We start from the raw sequence: 18579 nt of genomic DNA, 5'->3' as shown, positions 1-18579 counted from the left end.
TGCAACGTAGTTTCCATCGACTTCAGGAGCAGAACCAGAGGCTGATATAGCAAATATTTTTAATTGAGGGTCAGTGACCAGCCTAGCCAATAACTCACATGGAGAGGCAACCTGCAATGTATTCAAGGCCTGGTTTGAATGCACAAAAGAGTTTGACAATGTTAAAGTTTATTCCTTGTTTTTATATATATATTTTAAACAATTTAATGCAACAGATCATATATCAAATGACTGTTTACTTACACAATTTTACCACTAAGATAACAGTAGGTACTTTACTTTAGTAATAGAGGGAAAAAAACTATTTTCCATTGTTAAAATGAAAACAGAAGATTCCCAATAGAATCAAGATAACTTTTTATTACATTTACTTAAATATGCACCTTGCAGTGGCCTTCAGACAGGTTTTATTACCATCAAGTTATTTTTTGCAACCAATACCAATCCAAGTTTTTATGTAATAATGACTTCTAGAACTAGAATTATTTAAATGCTTTCAGTTTGGAAGATGTTTTACAAACTTTTTATAATTGACTACAACCACATTGACTAGTTACCTTACATTTAAGTAAACTTAGTAAATTATAATTACTAACCAAAGAAATTTACTTTATTTCTTTAAGAGAGCATATCTACAATTTCTTTAGCTTAATTTTATAAACATGAACTTAAATTTTATTACTTTAAAGATTTTGTACATATAATGTTAATTTAGTTTATAAATTAACTATGGGAGATTACACTTAAGCTAAATAAAATTCAAACCATTATAGTTTATGCAAGGAATGTTCTCTTTTTCTCTTTATAGGAAGCTAAAATTTTCCTTTGTTTAAGTTATGAAAATGAATAATTTTTTTAAAAGCACATTGACTTCCAGGTTTCAAAACACATTACACAATTGCTTAGTTCATTTAATTATAATCCTGGAAAGATCTCTCCATAGTTTTTTGTTGTTTTTTTTTCAAAGATTTATTTTTATTTATTTAATTCCCCTCCCCTCCCCCGGTTGTCTATTTTCTGTGTCTTTTTGCTGCGTCTTGTTTCTTTTGTCCGCTTCTGTTGTTGTCTCCATAGTTTTTATGGACTTTTCTTTACTTACTGAAATTTTTTAATAGAGCCACGAATTACCTTTATTTTTGTTGGGAAGAATTCTTCTGAAAGAAAATAAGGCTCACCCAATTGTGGGGAAGAAAAGAATTTATTCTCAATCTTGCAAGAAGGGCCACACAACCAGAAAATATGGCTGGTGACCCAAACAAAGAAAATGACACACTTTATACCCCTAAGCCTAGCACACAAGCTCTTCTTCTGTTTCTCCATAGATTGGTTACTTCAGAAGTTACAGTCTATCCAAGAAGTTGTAACTTTCCCGTGCAAAAGTTTGTGATTTAACCCCTTCCTTCATTACGTTCTAACCATTTTAGTTTTTACTTGCTCCCCTTTGTCAAATAAGGAATGAAATTTAGTGCTGAATTGGTATTGACATAGCTCTTTCTTGGGCATCTTTTATTGCCTATAGGACTGGCTTAAGCTGGTTTCCTTTGTTGCTGTTTAACCTGGGAGTGGGAGACTGAGGCAGTAAGCTGCCAGGTTACATTAATCTGTATTTTCTTCTTTTATGTGAAAACTAAACTAATCTTTGTTTTTTACATTTTATGGCTGCCAAGAAGTTTAAACTGGGAAATTACAGGGCAAACTGATTCTTAATTCCCTAGCCTAGTAGATAGGTTTAATCTGCCACACCTAGTTTTGCCCTCAAAGCTCTTGCAAGGAGGAAGCCCTTTCACAATAGTTTTTATAATCAGATTTTCATATGACTTTTTAAAATCCTGCTTAGTCTAATTTGGGCTCCAAGAATATTTATTCACATATATTTAATTTTTAACAATTTGAATAGAGCTCTGTTAAGAATTCTCATTTGTTAATTTGATACTATCATCCTGATGTATGAAGACATACACTGAGCAAATGGGAAGACACAAATAGAGTTAGACACAGAAACACAACTTACTGATGTTACTTATAACTTGTATTATTTTATATACTGTTTGGCTTAATTTGGGGTCCAGAAATATATATATATTACTTATATAACTGCATATTTAATGTCAACAATTTGAGCAAATAGGCAGACATGAATAGTTTGACACAAAAACATAACTTTAGTTACTTAAAACTTCCATTTTTTACAAAATAAGTGTGACTGCAAAACATTTCAAAGACTCCTGAAACTTTTCTTAATTTGCACTATGACTGTGCAGTTTTACACTATGACCATGCAGTTTTACACAAGAATTTTGTTTCTTAACTAATGGCTTGTAACCAAAATGTTCCCAATGCTTTAGTGCCATTTTTTTTTTTAGAACTTTATATTTTACCTTGAATTTAGCAGAATTTTGATAAGCAACAAGACTAATTCTATGTATATTCACTGAGGCTATTGGAAGCCTCAGGGAGACAAACTGTTTCTCTCATGAATTGCCACTCCTAGGAACACTGACAGTCAAGGCAGGAGACTCCCTTTATTCCCCCCAGGCCTTGGAGATAGTAAAACTCCAGTGGTCCTTTAAACCCAAGGGCTAAGAATTCCACCAGGTAGCAATCCAGTCCACACTTACATTCATGAGAGAAAGCAGGGTTACTAATACAAGTAGGAGAGGAGCTGTTATGAAACAACCACAGGCAAAGGCAAGGGGTGAGGCTAGGCTCGAAGCAACCATATATGAAGGTAAAGTTAGTTTAGAATTTACACTTAAATAATAGTTTCAGGCTAAATTCACCCAGCTATAATTTCAGTTGTTATCTTTCCACTGTTTTATAATATAAATGCATTTATAAATGATGTTAACTCAGTCACAGATTTTATTAATTTTTTAACCTTAAGGTTAATTGGATACCTTTATTAATTAAGCTACAAGAATTTTATTAATAACAATTCTTTGAAGTCCTGCCTTTTCTTAGTAATGGGACAAATTCTCATCTGCAAGTTTTGCATGTAATTCACCAGCAAGAAAGTATTGGCATTTAAAGATTAATTTTAAACTACCTTTTTATCTTTTTACCGTGAATTCTTAGGCGCCAGCAACTGACAAAAGCCAAACATTGATTCTAAAGTGGGGTTTCATTCCTTTTTTTTTTTTTTTTCCCCTCTGTAGTTTCACAACCCTGAAGTTCCCGCCAGACCATTGAAAAGTGATTAGCGGTCTATTGTTTCAAACCATAACCTCCTTTCTTCAGATGATTTTACAGTTCTAAAACATTCCAAAGTATTTCTACAGTCTTACAGAGAGAGAGATTTTGGCCTGGACACCCTAGGGAAGGAACTTTACTTCATTTATTTTGATTCTGTTTTTCACCCCTTCACTTCCCCCCCTTCCAGGCAGTTGGGTGCTCAACAATCAAATAGGAATGCAGCTTATGAATAGAAGGTGTGGACTCACTGGAAAGGGGCAAGCTGCTCCCCTCTTTCCAGCTTTCTGCCAAAATGGGCAGGCAGAACCTACTCAAATTCGGCACCCCTCCTGGGGACCCAGCCACCCTGACTGGGGCAGCCCCAACAAACTTGGGTGCATGGCATAGACACAGATGGCCTCCAAGCCCTGGCAAAAGGGCAGACCAGAGATAAGACAGCAGAGCATGCACAAACATCTAGACTCTGCAAACATCCAGACTCCTCAGTGTTGCCCCATAATCATTTCACCCCCTTGCCAATGGCAAGGGATGGTTCCAGCTCAACTAAATTCTTCTTTACATAACCACACAACTCCGACACTACCATTGAGCTGACACAGACAGAAGCACAAAGGTCACTAATCTGACAAACAGGTTCTATATATATTTTCAGCATGGCTGCCCCTGCAGCCATCACAAACCTTAGAGAGAACACTTAATATTAACATTTGGTATAAAGTGAATTCATTCACAATTCAGCACCATAACAAAGATTCCAGCTAGACCTTTTTCACTGCTAAACTTTACACCCAGACCAAACTTCACTAGCAAAGCCAATCCATTTTCTGGTAACCAAGTTTTTTAAAAATCCAGACCAATTTCCAGTACATTAGGACTCGAACCTATAAACAACCCTTCCTATTAAAATCAAGCTCCACTCCTTTAGTGGATATAAGACCAGCACCAGATTCTAACATGCAGTTAGACAAACCCAAAACACCAGGCTTTTCCCTGTTTTTTCTCCTTATTCCAGACCTAGAGAGAATGGCTTCCCCCCAATTTTCTGGGACTACTAGGGTTCTCTCAGGAGGTGATCAGCCTCCCCTTCCTAGCAATTAGAGCTAGGGCTTTCCAGACTGTGCTCACCCAGGGAGTCTTACCTTCTTCCATGTTCAGAGTTCTTTTTCATTCCCAGAATCTTTCTCTTCAGACCTCCCATTGCCCTTGATTTTTGTCAGGAAGATTCTGGTGGAGCCCACATCTTTTCTGGATTAAATTTAATCCAGAGGCACCCAGATTTGGGGTTCACCCAAGTCCTCCTGACTTCCTTGGGGAATTGGAAGGGGCAGCAAAATGCTACCATCTCTGGCCTTCATTTGCAATGCCGGATGAGTCCCCCAAAATGTTGTAGAATTTGAGAGAGGTTCAGTTATTTGCATATAGAGAGGCCAGGACTCAGGAATGATTTTGAGAAGGAAAAATGGTTTATTGATGGCCGGCCAGACTGGGAGCTTTCTGTTTCAATCCCGAGCTCCGAACAAGATTTTTGAGTCCCTTTTATACAGAGAAGAAAGGCCAAATGATCCTTTTGTTTCAGTTCTCATTAGGCTTGAATTATCATATATCTTTCATATCTTAGGTAAGCTTTTGGCATGGACTTCATACATTCTAGATAAGCTTCTAGCACATTTGGTTTGCATTTTCCCTGAATATTTAAAGTTTATAGACTTTTCATAATTAAACTGTTACCTGGGACTGGAGTCGTTGCCATGGTCACCAAGGGCAGGACTGCAGCCTCTTACCGTTCCACACCCACAAGTCACAGACCACTTAGGTTATCTCTTAAGAGACAAAGAGCCTCCCACCCATAGCCCACATCATGGCTAGTACTTCTAGTACAGTGATGAATAGCTATGGTGAAAGTGGGTATTTTTTCTTGTTTCTGACTTTGGAAAAACCTTTCAGTCTTTTACTATTGAACATGAAGCTGGCAATGGATTTTTCATTAATGGTCTTTATCATTTTGGAGAAGTCTCTTTCTATTCCTCTTTTTATGACTTTTACTCATGAAGGGGTATTGAATTTTGTCAAATGTCTTTTCTGAGTCAATTAAGATAATCACATCATTTTTTACCTTTGTTCTAATAATGAGATGCATTAAAGTGATTGATTTTTTTTTATGTTAAACCATCGTTGTATTCCTGGGATAAATTCCACTGATCATGATGTATAATCCTTTTCATTTGCAGTTGCATCTGGTTTGCTAGTATTTTTTAACATTTTTTGTTGTTTTTTTTTTAGGCAGAACAAGACAATGGTCATCCTCTTCCTGCCTTTGCCAGTCTACACATTGAAATATTGGATGAAAACAATCAGAGCCCATATTTCACAATGCCCAGTTATCAAGGCTATATCCTGGAATCTGCCCCTGTGGGAGCAACCATCTCTGACAGTTTGAATTTGACCACACCTCTAAGGATTGTAGTTCTGGACAAGGACATAGAAGATGTAAGTTTTTAATATATATATAGCTTTTTGTTAACACATATCTTCTTATAATTATATTAAAAGGAAATATTACAAAGACATGCTTACATGAACTATAGACAGCAAGGTCTTAAAAATATATGAGAATTTTAGTGTTGCAATTGAATACCACAAACAGGTTACTTTAAAAATATGCTTGATTTCAGAAACAGTTCTTCTCAGTTTACAGATATTCAGTATCTTGGAGAAAATAAATATTAGATTAGGGGTTTGCTAAATCACTAGGGCGATCCTCCTTTATTAATACAGGTTCAAAACTTTTATATAATTGTTGATACGTCAAAAACACTAGTATTACAAAATGAATTTAAAAACCATGAAGGAAGCCCAGAGTGTGATATATTTGGACTTTTTTTCCAATATGATTATATGTTATTTAGAAAGAGCACACACATTCAGGGGCAGATGACCAGCTCACAGTTCTGGCAGTGTTTATGTTTATGCTAATGCTCTCCAAGTACATACACCATTTTCTTCTTTTTTTCTTGTACTGACACTAATTACATGAATGGGAAATGATCCCAGCAGGGAAAATCAGAGTATTTTACCTCCATAGACACAGTGATTGTTATGACAAATGGCCAAAAATTTGTACCAGAACAGCCATATTCCTCTCCACAATTAAAATATAAAACTAATAGAATTTGGCATCATGTTTTAAAGACATGGATGTGCTCTGAGGCCATTGTATCTGAGCGTTTTCTGACATTATGGAGAAAGCCTATCATCAGTGGGAGAAATGAAGCCTACCAGAGGTAAGCAGAGAAGAGAGTACTATGGAGTCTCAGTTTTATAAGTTAGCAGGTCTCCAGAGCCATCCTAGTTCTAAGGATTGTCCTTTGATTCTATAAACTACCATAGTATTATACAAAATGTCTTCTTTTTCAAAAAAAGAGTGTCCCGTCACTTGCAAACAAAAAAGTCCTGACTGAACAATGTCACCCTCTAGAATAGTATTGTTCAGCAGAGATTTCTGCAATGACAGCAATGTTCTGTAGCTGTCCTATCTGGTATGGTAGTTACTAGCCACATATAACTACTGAGCAGTTGAAATGTGGCTAGGCTGAGAAAGGATTCTTTCAATTTAATTTTTATGAGTTTAAATAGTCGTATGTACCTGGTGGCTACATTATTGGATGGTATAGCTCTAGAATAACACCAATAATCTGATTATATGGAACTTTCAATCAGTTTTGTAAATTAAGAGGCCAATTCTACATTTTTTGTTTTTGCTTTTTCTGAAGAAATTGTATGACCTTTAATAGAGGCTATTACAGTGGATGTGCATACGCTGCCTTTTCCCACATATCTCCCTTAGCTTTCTTTTCTACTCCCATCCCACATTTTTTGTCCTTATTCTCTCCCATTCTCTCCCATCTCTTTTCTTATCATATCTCAACAACTGTCATTGAGGTATAACTGTCATTGTGTTCTTGGTACATTTCAAACAATGTACTGAATACCTCACTCTATTTTCCTCAGATAACAAAGCGAATATAATAGATGGACACTGTTATTATTCCCATGATATAGAATGGGATATTGGATCTATTTTAAATGCCTTAATCATGATCACAGACTTAGTAAATGGTAGAGCTGAACCTACAACTAAGGCCTATGGGAATCAAAACTCTTGCTTATAAGCACTAGGCTAGATAGTCCCTATTTACTTTATATAGACTGACCATTATAATGAAACATAGTGATAAAATAATTCAGGTAAAAGCATTAATACTTTCTTAAGGTCATAACATTTTCTTCAATGATGTTTTATTTTTGCTAGAGTCCTAGTTGATCTTTACTGCCCAAATAAGGGATTTATGTAGGGTTAATTATTGAGTGAAAAAAATTAGACCTGCTTTGGTAGTTTTCATTGACTTATTGCCAAGTCTGATTGTTGAGATCACCAAATTTTAGGGAGCAAGTTGAGTATTTGTATGTCTGTCTGTATGTGTATAAGATCACACATCAACATACCCCCATGAAAAACTGACACAACAAGTAGTAAATTTCTTTTGAGTTTTAAATTGGGGTTTCATTTCTAATTAAAGATATTAGCTTTTTGGACTACAGAAGTTATGATTATAGGATAAGTAAAGATTAAGCAGCAAGTTCTATTTTTATATTTTTAAAAGAATGGGTCCTGTTTTTAAGGAAATATAGACTTGAATTTTTGTTCACATACTTAGTTGGGGAAAGATTAAGTGGACTGGAATATTAAATAATGAGAAATATAGATTACATTTAAAATCTATATTTTAAAAGATATTTCCATTTAAGGATCTGCTATATAATTAATATTATTTGCTTTATGATATACATAGAAAAAATACTGCTTTTGAAGGCTCTTTAAAAGCACTTATTTTTTTTTTTACTGTTATATACACACACATATGTAATTGCAAGATTATTTATATAGGACTGAATGCCTCATATTTAATTGTGCTGGTATTAATTCGATCTAGACAGTTTGTTTATATACCCCACATCATACTTGTGTTATTTTCAGAAAGAGATTGTATAGCCCCAGTTTGGGGAATACAAAATTGTGTTTATATTTTTAGAGTGATATACTTTCAGGAGAAAGGGTTTTGTGGTATAATCTTTTCATTTAACAAATGGACATTTTAGATAAATTTTAAAGTTGTATGAAAATAATGAAAATCAATGCATACACACAATTGGCTGAAAAAATTCCTGCTAATGTCAATTAATGCATATTTGCCAAGCACTGGCAATAGTATAATTATTTCATCAATAAATATATTTTAATCAGGCTATTTAATCACATTTAATGCCATTATTTAATTTGGAACATGAAAATTAAAAGTAAATATTGCCAAAACCAAATTAAATATTTTATGATGGTTCTGGTTTTTCCTCCAACTGGAGGAAAAAGAAGACAATAGACGGATTTTAGTCTCTAGCAGTCTTGGTCTTTGACATTTCCAGCACAAAGTAACTATAAACATTTAGATCTACTTCTTTCTAGAATACTGAGAAAACCTAGGAATGTGGCTAGTACTCTTTTAGAACAGAGCTTCTTTTGGCAATCACTAAATTTTAAAGCTGATGAATGCTATAAAGCTTTCTTTCTAGAAAAGTGCACATATATAGAAAATTGCATGTCAGTTCAGGGCTTTATGGATTCCATGACTTTTAATAATTTCATGAGTAGCACATAAAAAGTCTTCAGTTAGTCCTCATTAGAATATACCTGGAGTCTTCTTAGTAAGTTTTATCCAGACTAAGGAATATATTTTGCAGGCCTGGTGAGGTCCCACAAACTTTGATATGGATATTATTTCATATTGTTTAATTAGATGCATCCCCATATTGTACGCAGTGACTAGAAAATTTGGAAGTTTATACTAGTTTAAGCCATACCTTCATGGATGGAGTGGCTAATAAAAACTAAATCCTAAAGAGAAATATTCAGTGGTAGTTTTTATACAATAGCAACATTTTATTTGTTTATGTTTGTTCAGTGTGTCTATATTATTTAATAGTTTCATGCTAAACCCTATTCTTGCTTATGTACATCCTTATTTCTCTGGATTTTTCCATTCACTTTAAAACTATTAATGTTGACACTGGGTTCCAAAGAACTTTGAAAGGACAGTAGGATTCCCAAAGTGTTGCTGTGGTGAGGTATGGAGACCTCTTGGGTCTAAAACCTTTGAGAAATGCTACATAGAATTCTACCTTTGGTGATTTATAGTGCCGGTTTTGTCTATTAAATACTCCCAGATGTTTCTGGTAGAAAAGGTGGGAAGAGGAAAGCATTTTGTGCTACTTAAGAGGTTGAACTTTGGAATGGATAGCATTGGGTTTGACTACTGGCTATATCATATAACAGCTGGGTAACATTTTGGGCCTCATGTTCACCGGGTGTTTCCTCTCATTCAAGCAAAACGTTATATGATAGCAATCACTGATGCCTTGGCCTGACCCTTTATTTGGAACTAGTGGAGAGGGCTTGGAGATAAAAATTTCCCAAAGATGAAACACAAAGAGTGTCATGATTGCTTTTTCCCTTTTTTTTTTTTTTGTAAAAATGCCAAATAAGTAAACAATAGATGTCTAGTAACTTATTTAAGATCAATCTCTTTCTAAAATTATCTACGGCAAATGATTATCATTAGGTTCCCAAAAGGTGAACAAATATGTCCAATATCCTAGTGACAAAGGTTTCTAATATACCTATAACTTACAACTTCTTTATAGCTATATCTTTAAGTAAATTCATAGAATATTAGAGGTAGTTTAATCTGACTTTATGAAGTCTTTTCCTAAAACCCGTTACTCAGGCACTTATTAACAGCTTATTGGACCATACGAGCTGGAAATTTAAGTGTCTTCCTAGTTTTTCTCTGTTTCTTTTATTCATTATAACTGAAAATTCTACAAATATTTCATTCCCTAAATATTTATTGAATCTTTTTTTCATTTCCATCCTTACAAATATCACCGTTAATCTTTCATTTTAGAATTATTGCTTTCCCTCTTGCCTCTAATTTTTTTCTTACACAAATTCACCACTCTCTCATTCACTAGAGTGTTCAATAAATCTCATATCTTACTATGTCAAGCGTCTATCCAATATACATGTGTGGGTCCTATTTATCTACAGAAAAAATTCTAGCTCACATACATGAAATTTAATATATGGTTTACATGACTTTCTGTTACTTGATACCTGAATATTTCTGAAGCCTCATTTTCTAAAACTTTCTATTTAACCTATTAAACTTGGCAACTGTTTGTTTCCTGTATATGCCAATCTGCACCTTATTTACTTGCCTGTTGATATATTTCTATGCTTTGAAATCTTTCATCTTCCATCATTGAAGCTGAATTTATGCTCAGTGTTTAGAATTCAACTCAGGTATTCCCTTGTTATAAAAACCTTTTCCTGACTGCTTATTCTCTAAATTGAGTTTCATGCCCTTCATCTGCATTTCCCTAATGTTATACTTCTAGCTTTGTTGTAGGTGTCTCTCTTGCTCATTAAATTTAAGCCCTTTGAAGACAGGTCCTATACTCAAGCATTTTTGTGTACAGAGGACATTACATACTTCCCATCACTTAGTAGATACTAGTAATTACTTAATGAACCTAATAAATTCAGACATAAATGAAGGAATAAGGATCTCTAACATATGCCTTAAAAAACCAATGATGTTGAATTAACTGTTTCACAATATGGCCCATTCCATGGTTGAACAATTCTAATTCTTAGTAAGTTCTTCATTATATTGCATTGCAATCAGTCTTCTTGTAACTCATCCATTATTCCTTAAATTTTCCATTTGCTGACATGAATAAATCTGTGAAATAGTTATTAATATATTTGAAGATGGATTTATGCCCTTCTAAATCACCTTTTTTCCTGCCCAAGCTCTCCTTATTTTTATAAAGTAAAATATGATCATTGCTTGGTTATTTAAAGATCTATATAACAAAAGAAAACTTCAAGACCTTATTAATTTATAGACAAGGCTCTTACTACATGCTAAAGCCTTACTGTTTCTTAGAGCCAGAATTACTGAAATTAATCACCATTGAGATAAAGGTTTGAGAAGAGAGACAGAGAAATGTTGCTTTATACAGGGATCATTAACAAATACGTAGATTAATTATCAAGCACAGAAAGAGAATTTCTTATTGAAGAATTTGCAGTCGGCCCTCCTGAGTTGCTTCAAGAACAGGCTGTACCAAAGAGAAAATGCCAAGAAGAGAACAAACATGGACCTGTTAGTCCAAAAATTAAGTTATTTTTCTTCCTTTGATTCAATGAAAAGTGAGACAAAGTTTTTTTGTTTTTGTTTTTTTAAAGATTTATTTATTTATTTCTCTCCCCTCCCCCCCATCAGTTCTCTTTGTCTATTTGCTGCATCTTCTTCTTTGTCTGCTTCTGTTGTCAGCGGCACGGGAATCTGTGTTTCTTTTGGTTGCGTCATCTTGCTGTGTCAGCTCTCCATGTGTGTGGCACCATTCCTGGGCAGGCTGCACTTTCTTTTGCACTGGGCAGCTCTCCTTACGGGGCACACTCTTTGCGCGTGGGGCTCCCCTATGCGGGGGACACCCCTGTGTGGCACATCCCTGCGGGCACAGCACTCCTTGCACACATCAGCACTGCGCATGGGCCATCTGCACACGGGTCAAGGAGGCCTGGGGTTTGAACCGCAGACCTCCCATGTGGTAGACGGATGCCCTAACCACTGGGCCAAGTCCGCCGCGCCCCCAAGAGACAAAGTTTTAAGAAAAAGAAGCCGGGATTGTGAGTTGTGATGTCATTAGCAGTATGGATAGATTTTTGATCAAAGGAAGTCTAAAGGTCACAGTGAAACTGTAAACAAATTAAAAAATATATATATATATATTCATATTCCTTTTCTATAGATATATTTTATATATGTATGTTGATCCCTCACATTTATGTTTTTCAGAGTATTCTTACCTCCTCATAGTTTCAAAATAATACATGATATAAGAATAGTAGGAAACGCACATGGTTTTTAAGATGCATTTCTGAGAACAGTAGCAGAGTCACTCAAAGTCAATTATATTGAATTCTGGTTATGGAAAAAATAGGATGCAATAATCAACAAAGGTTACACACTTGGCTTTTAGAAAAGCAATGATTCAGTTATAAATCCATTTAAATTCACCTGCCTGTATAAGGTGCTATTGCTTAAAAATAAAGGCATGTATGAAATTAATTCAGTCCACTCTTAAAGGTACTGTGTACTAATTTGTTTTATTAATATCATTTATCCATCATATGTATGTTATAAAATGTATCTCAATATTAAGAAAACAATATACCTTGGAAAAAATTGTGGGTTTAATCGTATAGGAAAATGGTTTGGTTTTTCTCTTCTACTACATTTATATATGTGTATGCCATATGCATGCCTGTAATAATTTATATTTACATTTTTATTTCATATTTAATTTTCAAATAGGTTCCACCTGGTGGCATTCCTGTAGGTACTAGGTTTTAATTTTGTGATTTGCTGTTTTGTTAATTGCTGTGGTTCATTTCCTTTTCTTTTCTACTAAAACAAGTGGTCAATTGCTTCCTTATCATTTATTAAGATAGCTATAACTAATTTATAAGTATTTAAATATATTTAAATCTTATTATTGGTTATAGTGCCTGAAATTTTGTAGAAACCAAATCCCATTATGAATATAAACAAGTATTTGATTATTAAATGTTGTATAGTCCATGACAAACATTAATAATTCATCATGGCATTCTCTCTGTGATTCTAAACTTGGAGGCAACACTTTTGAACACAGTACTTCAGACAGCTGCTACTAATTAATTCAAATTGGCAGATGAAATGAAAAATGCTTGTCACTCTCTTCTTATGCTGTGTCTTTTATATGTATGCACCTAGGCATGCATACATATGTATGTGCACATTTGTGTATATATGTATATGTTTTGTGCATATATATGCATATTATTCTGTATGTGCAATATCATATTTTGATTCCCATTGTAAACCCAAAATTGATTTTAACTCTGAAATACTATCTCTTTGAATGTAGTTCTTCTATATGATGGGATATTTTTATTTATTTTATTCATACTTTTTAACTTTGCATTTGTATGTATGTTAATCTTTGCATTCCTATTTTTGCATGCTTAGTGCATATCAGAGTTTTTATTATCCTTGCAGAAAAATAATATACAATTCAATGAAGTAAAATATCATATTTTTTGGTATACATGGAATGTGCATTTTAGGGTAAAATAACATATTAGTAGGAAAAAACATTTACTAATCATCCTTTTGATACATATTTATTTGGAGCATTAATTTTTTAAAAATTATATTTATAGGCACAGGTACTGTATGAAATCTACCATGTCTAGCACAATAATAAATCGGAAGCTTATCTGATCATTCATATCCTAGTTCATGAAAACAATGAACCTGGTCAGAGATGTGACATTATACAAATTGTTGCCTGAATTTCACTCCTTAACTGTAAGAACTGTAAAATTCAATGTATTTATGAAATCAGCTTGCAGCTTGGCAAAGAAAGAATTTTGTTTTGTAAAGGAATTGATAAAGAAGGACTTTGACTTGACATGTCGCTTATCCTTACCAAAATTTGGTGTGTACCCAAACTTACTGCTTATTCAAGAACTGCAAATTTACAATTGTAAATACTGTCAATAAAAAAATAGGTTTCTGGTTTTTGGCATGTATCCTTTGAAAATTCATGTTGATACTACATAAAATTTTCATAAATTAAAAAAATGATATGGTGTCCTTTGTGAAATGCTTATAATGTACCATATCTGAAATGTAATGTTCCACATTTGTCCTTATAAGTATATCTAAATGTTTAACGTTTGAATGATAATTGGATGAACATTTCCAAATCTGCCTTCTTAAATTCTTGTGTTCAAAATAAGTATCAGGATACTCACCAATAACATCTAGGCATGCAATATATACATATAAAAAGGTTACTAATTTAAGTACATATAAATTTCAGGAGAGTTATATTTTAGTCAGAGATTAGCCATGCAAGGTAAATTGGAATGAACTATGATCTGCATATACATTACTAGCCGGATGTATTACATTATCTTATTTACCTAGAACAGATAATCTGAAATTCTGGGAAAGATTCTTTTATTCTCCACCTTGTTATTATATAAGGACTGAAGAGGTTGAAACAGTCAAATTATCAAGAGTTCTTTAATATTTCAGTTTGTCACATAGAAGTCTGAGTACTGATGATACTATCATCATTCAGGTAGTATGCATTTGACAAAGAAAATCTTGGGGTTTTTATAAAATTGTCAAAATGAGACTGTTGCTTGTGGGACAATGATATTATACTACAGTCTCATATACCCACTAGTTCATAACTTAATACTAATTGCAATATTGTACTATCACAATACTTGGCATGGTCAAAATATTAAAAAAATTCGTGGTGAACATGTGAATGAGTATATGTAACAAATTTTCTAACAGAGGCTAACATTAAGTAGCTGGAAAGAAAATGAGAGAGAATTAAGATATAAAGGACATAGAGGAGGACAATGATTTGAGCAGAGAAGAAGAAGAAGCAAATATTTGGGTAAGCAAGTCATTGAGTAAGACATACACAGTTTGGGTTATTATTGGCCTAGAATTATGAGTAAAAGAAAATATGCTAGATAGCATCCTTGCTTAATGACTGACAGTCATACTTAAGTTTTTTATTAATTAGAACTTCATATTAACCAACATTTTTATAACTACAGTTGAATTTAAATGCAACAAAATAAGAATCCACCAAAATGTGGTGTAAAATATATTTAGTTATATACATTTTACAGTTTATTTGTATAAATAAATAATCTAACTTTGTTTTAAGTAACATAGTTGATTAATCAAAATACCCCACTTTCTAGCAATGCCAAGTAATTGAGTTAATGACACTGAACTGAAAACATGAAGTACTTCTTTGAAAACAAAGCCTCTTGATTATTTACATCTTTTAACATCTTTGATCATTTTATAATATATAGGCCAATGAAAATTATTAATTTTTCTTATTGTTCCAGGATAATAGTCCTACACTTAAACTCACGGATGTAGAAACTATCCCACAATGAGATATTATGAATATGTAACTCCTCATCTAAGGTTCAGATGAAAACACTCATTTAAAGGAACTTGAAATACACACATATTGAAGGTTTTAAAAGATGCTTTTCTTGTAATATAAATTACAGTGATCCTATAGATTAAAATATATTTTGGGTTAAAGAATCCCCACTTTTATTATAGAAGTGTGTATTTCAACTTTCTCACTTTTATGTAGACCTTTTTATAATGTGGGTTCTATTTTTGTCAAATCTATAAGTGTTTTAATAACTCCCTACTCTCTGCTCAGACCTCAGGTCTTGACATCAGATATAGAACAGTTTTCTATAATATTAACTCACATTTCACTAAAGGAGGCAAATTTGCTACTTCTTTGGATATCAAAGGGACTGTTTATGCACTATGAAAGCACCTTACCTCCCTGTATCATACTTTGTGCTATTTTGCACAACCTCACTGTTAGCACACTATCTCTCAATATTTCCATTTTATTGGCTTCAAATGCCTTCTGATTTCAATGTGCAGACCCCGACCACTATGCAGACACCTCCACTTTATGCCTTTTTTTTTTTCTCAGAATTGCAGAGACTAGAGCCTTCTGCTTAAAGGAGACAGTGGGTTGCTTCCTACATACACATACATGTATAAATGCAATGCTTATCTTTCAGGGGTGACAATAATTTTGTGAAGGTTTCCAATGCTAAGTGAATTATCTCTCATTCATGAACTTTTGTCATCACCTCTTTCTTTGAGTATATATTATTTTTTCTAGACATTTATCAGGCATATGTGGTAAATTCATTTATATTTAACATAATCTGAAATATTTTAATTAAAATAAATATTAAGTCTCCCCTTAGAGAGACATTATAGCAATAAAATACGATAAAAATACAAGCATGACATTTATAGATAATGAATAATATATAACCAATTTTATTCTTACATTTTTCACTAATCAGCATGGTATGTTTATGTGCAGTTTATTACTACAAATGAAGTAATTGTAAATTACAGTTGGTAAAACTGTGAACTCCCATTTCTTTTCTTTGATTTTTGTTCATATTTCTCAAGCTCAATGAAGTTTTGGAAAATATTGATATTAAATAAACAGTATAACTATATTCAATTGGATCATTTTCTATTCTTCTTTTTATTATTTTTATTTTTCCAAATTAATTATACTAGCACTTGTTTCAATATTTTGTTTTCCACAAAATGGATCACAGTATATTTGGATAATTTAGTTCATGTGTGATTTAAAATTTAGTCAATTCTCTATTTTCTTTAGAAATAATTAATATAGCTATATTTTTTTTCTGTAATATTTTTTTCAAAGTCACGTTACAAGTATTGAACTAAGTATAGTTATTTATTCAACATTGTGGATAATGGTTTTTTTTTCCCCCAAAGACAAAAGACCCAGAAGTTCACCTTTTTCTGAATGATTATACCTCCGTCTTCACCGTTACGCAGACTGGCATCACTCGCTTCCTCACGTTACTTCAACCGGTGGACAGAGAAGAACAGCAGTATTATACCTTTTCGGTAAAGAGCTTTCGTCTGTATATGGAAATAACTGGAAGGTTTTTTTTAACTGAAAAGAGCAATGATTTGAGGAATTCATATACTATTTTCGAGTAAAACCGAAATTATAAAAACTTCTCCACGTCTGTGCTGCCGTAGAAATACAGCCTCTGGTCCCAGCACATTACTGCCCTTGCCTAGAATCCAAGGAACACAGGCGGATCATAAAATCCTTTATTCAGGGAAGTTCACAGACAGAATTTCTCAATGTGAAGCAAGTTACATGGGGATTATTTGGAGGAGAACAAAGGCACAGAGACAAACAAGACCTCTATCAGACGGAGGAATGTGATTGTGACCTTTTGGTGCATGTATGGAGGGACTTTGTACAAAAACAACTTCATCCATTAAGATGATAGTGCAGAGTTTTGTAACTGAGGGTTAAGAATAATTGATAATAGGAAGAATAAATAATTGTGATTACTGCATCATTATATAGATACCTTTTCACTTCTAGTATGTTATAAAATATCCAAAGGTTAATATCTGAAATTACTTAAGCTGACTAGAGCAACCTTACCCTTTCTATATGGTCATTTCCAACTAAAACCTGCCACTGTGATATATATTCCAGATGGATCTTACTTTTGTATATGGTCATTTCTAAGACCTACTATTATGATGATTATTCTAGACTGATCTTACCCTTGTATATGAACATTTCTATTGAAATGATAACCATCCCACCTTCCCCTAGTTGAAATCCATAAGAAAAACCTTGTAACTGACCGTCATTCTATATCTCACTATCCCTAGATGCCTTGATCTCTGATTGATTGTCTTGCCATTGTAATAACCTTGTGACTCACCCCCATTTTGCACCCATCCCCCCATGTGTTCAGTCCCTTAATGTTTATTAATGAAGGAATCTGAGCCAGCCCTATCCCAATTACTCTTTAGCATAAGTTGCTATACCTGGATATTATAAAATTATCAAGATTATTACAGTTCTTGGGCATATTTTGGGCCCTTAGACTACTGACCTCCTTTGCTTTGCACAAGCAAATAAATTCTGTTTGAAACCCTGGTGTCTCAGGAATTAGTTAATAAAGTGCACTGGGCATAAGAACTTGTCTTTTGCTCAGTATCAGTAACAAAAACTATTGTCTGCTCTGCATACCAGGTATCTTCTGATTAAGCAAATACTCCTTCATTTCTTCAGGCTTGGCCAGAGCCCTTTTAATACTTTCTGTACTGTTCCCAGGAAACAAGGGAATAGGGTGTGGGGGATGTGGGGGAGGGGGGGGAGAAGGAAGGGAGAGACCAAGTTATGCATGTGGGAAAATATTCACCTTACAACATGCATTTCTCTTTTTCTGCTTAAACGTTTGTGTAGCTAAATTGACATTATTTTCCCCACCAGAAAAACAATTTTCAGGACAAAAACAAGAAAATGGGAATTTCTGTCTTCAACATACTTTCATTATTACTTCAATTAGGGTACTATGGACTAGAATCTACAGAGTCAAGAATTATTTCATAATCTATATGGTTACTGTATTTTTAAAATTTTGACATAGGGTCAGGTAAGTGGTTCTCAACTGAGAATGATTTCCCCCTCCCCTAGGAGACTTTCAGTAATGTCTGGGGACCACTGATTTTCACAGCTGGGAGGGGATGCTATTGGTAGGTAGTCCCAGAG

The 18579-nt window shown here is 33.8% G+C and overlaps 1 protein-coding gene across 1 annotated transcript in view; it reads left to right on the top strand.

Annotated features, from left to right (window-relative positions):
* LOC101441123 (protocadherin-15) overlaps positions 1-18579 on the top strand; it is a 1917137-nt gene that overhangs the window by 1500027 nt on the left and 398531 nt on the right. Inside the window, exons 13-14 of the mRNA XM_058298874.2 lie at positions 5473-5679; positions 16764-16898. Coding sequence (XP_058154857.1) covers positions 5473-5679; positions 16764-16898 — 342 coding nt within the window. The remainder of the gene's footprint in view (positions 1-5472; positions 5680-16763; positions 16899-18579) is intronic.

Source organism: Dasypus novemcinctus, chromosome 6 (genome assembly GCF_030445035.2).
Source record: "Dasypus novemcinctus isolate mDasNov1 chromosome 6, mDasNov1.1.hap2, whole genome shotgun sequence".
NCBI lineage: Eukaryota > Metazoa > Chordata > Mammalia > Cingulata > Dasypodidae > Dasypus > Dasypus novemcinctus.
Note: the sequence above shows the minus strand (reverse complement) of the source record. Positions and strands in the feature narration are given on the sequence as shown.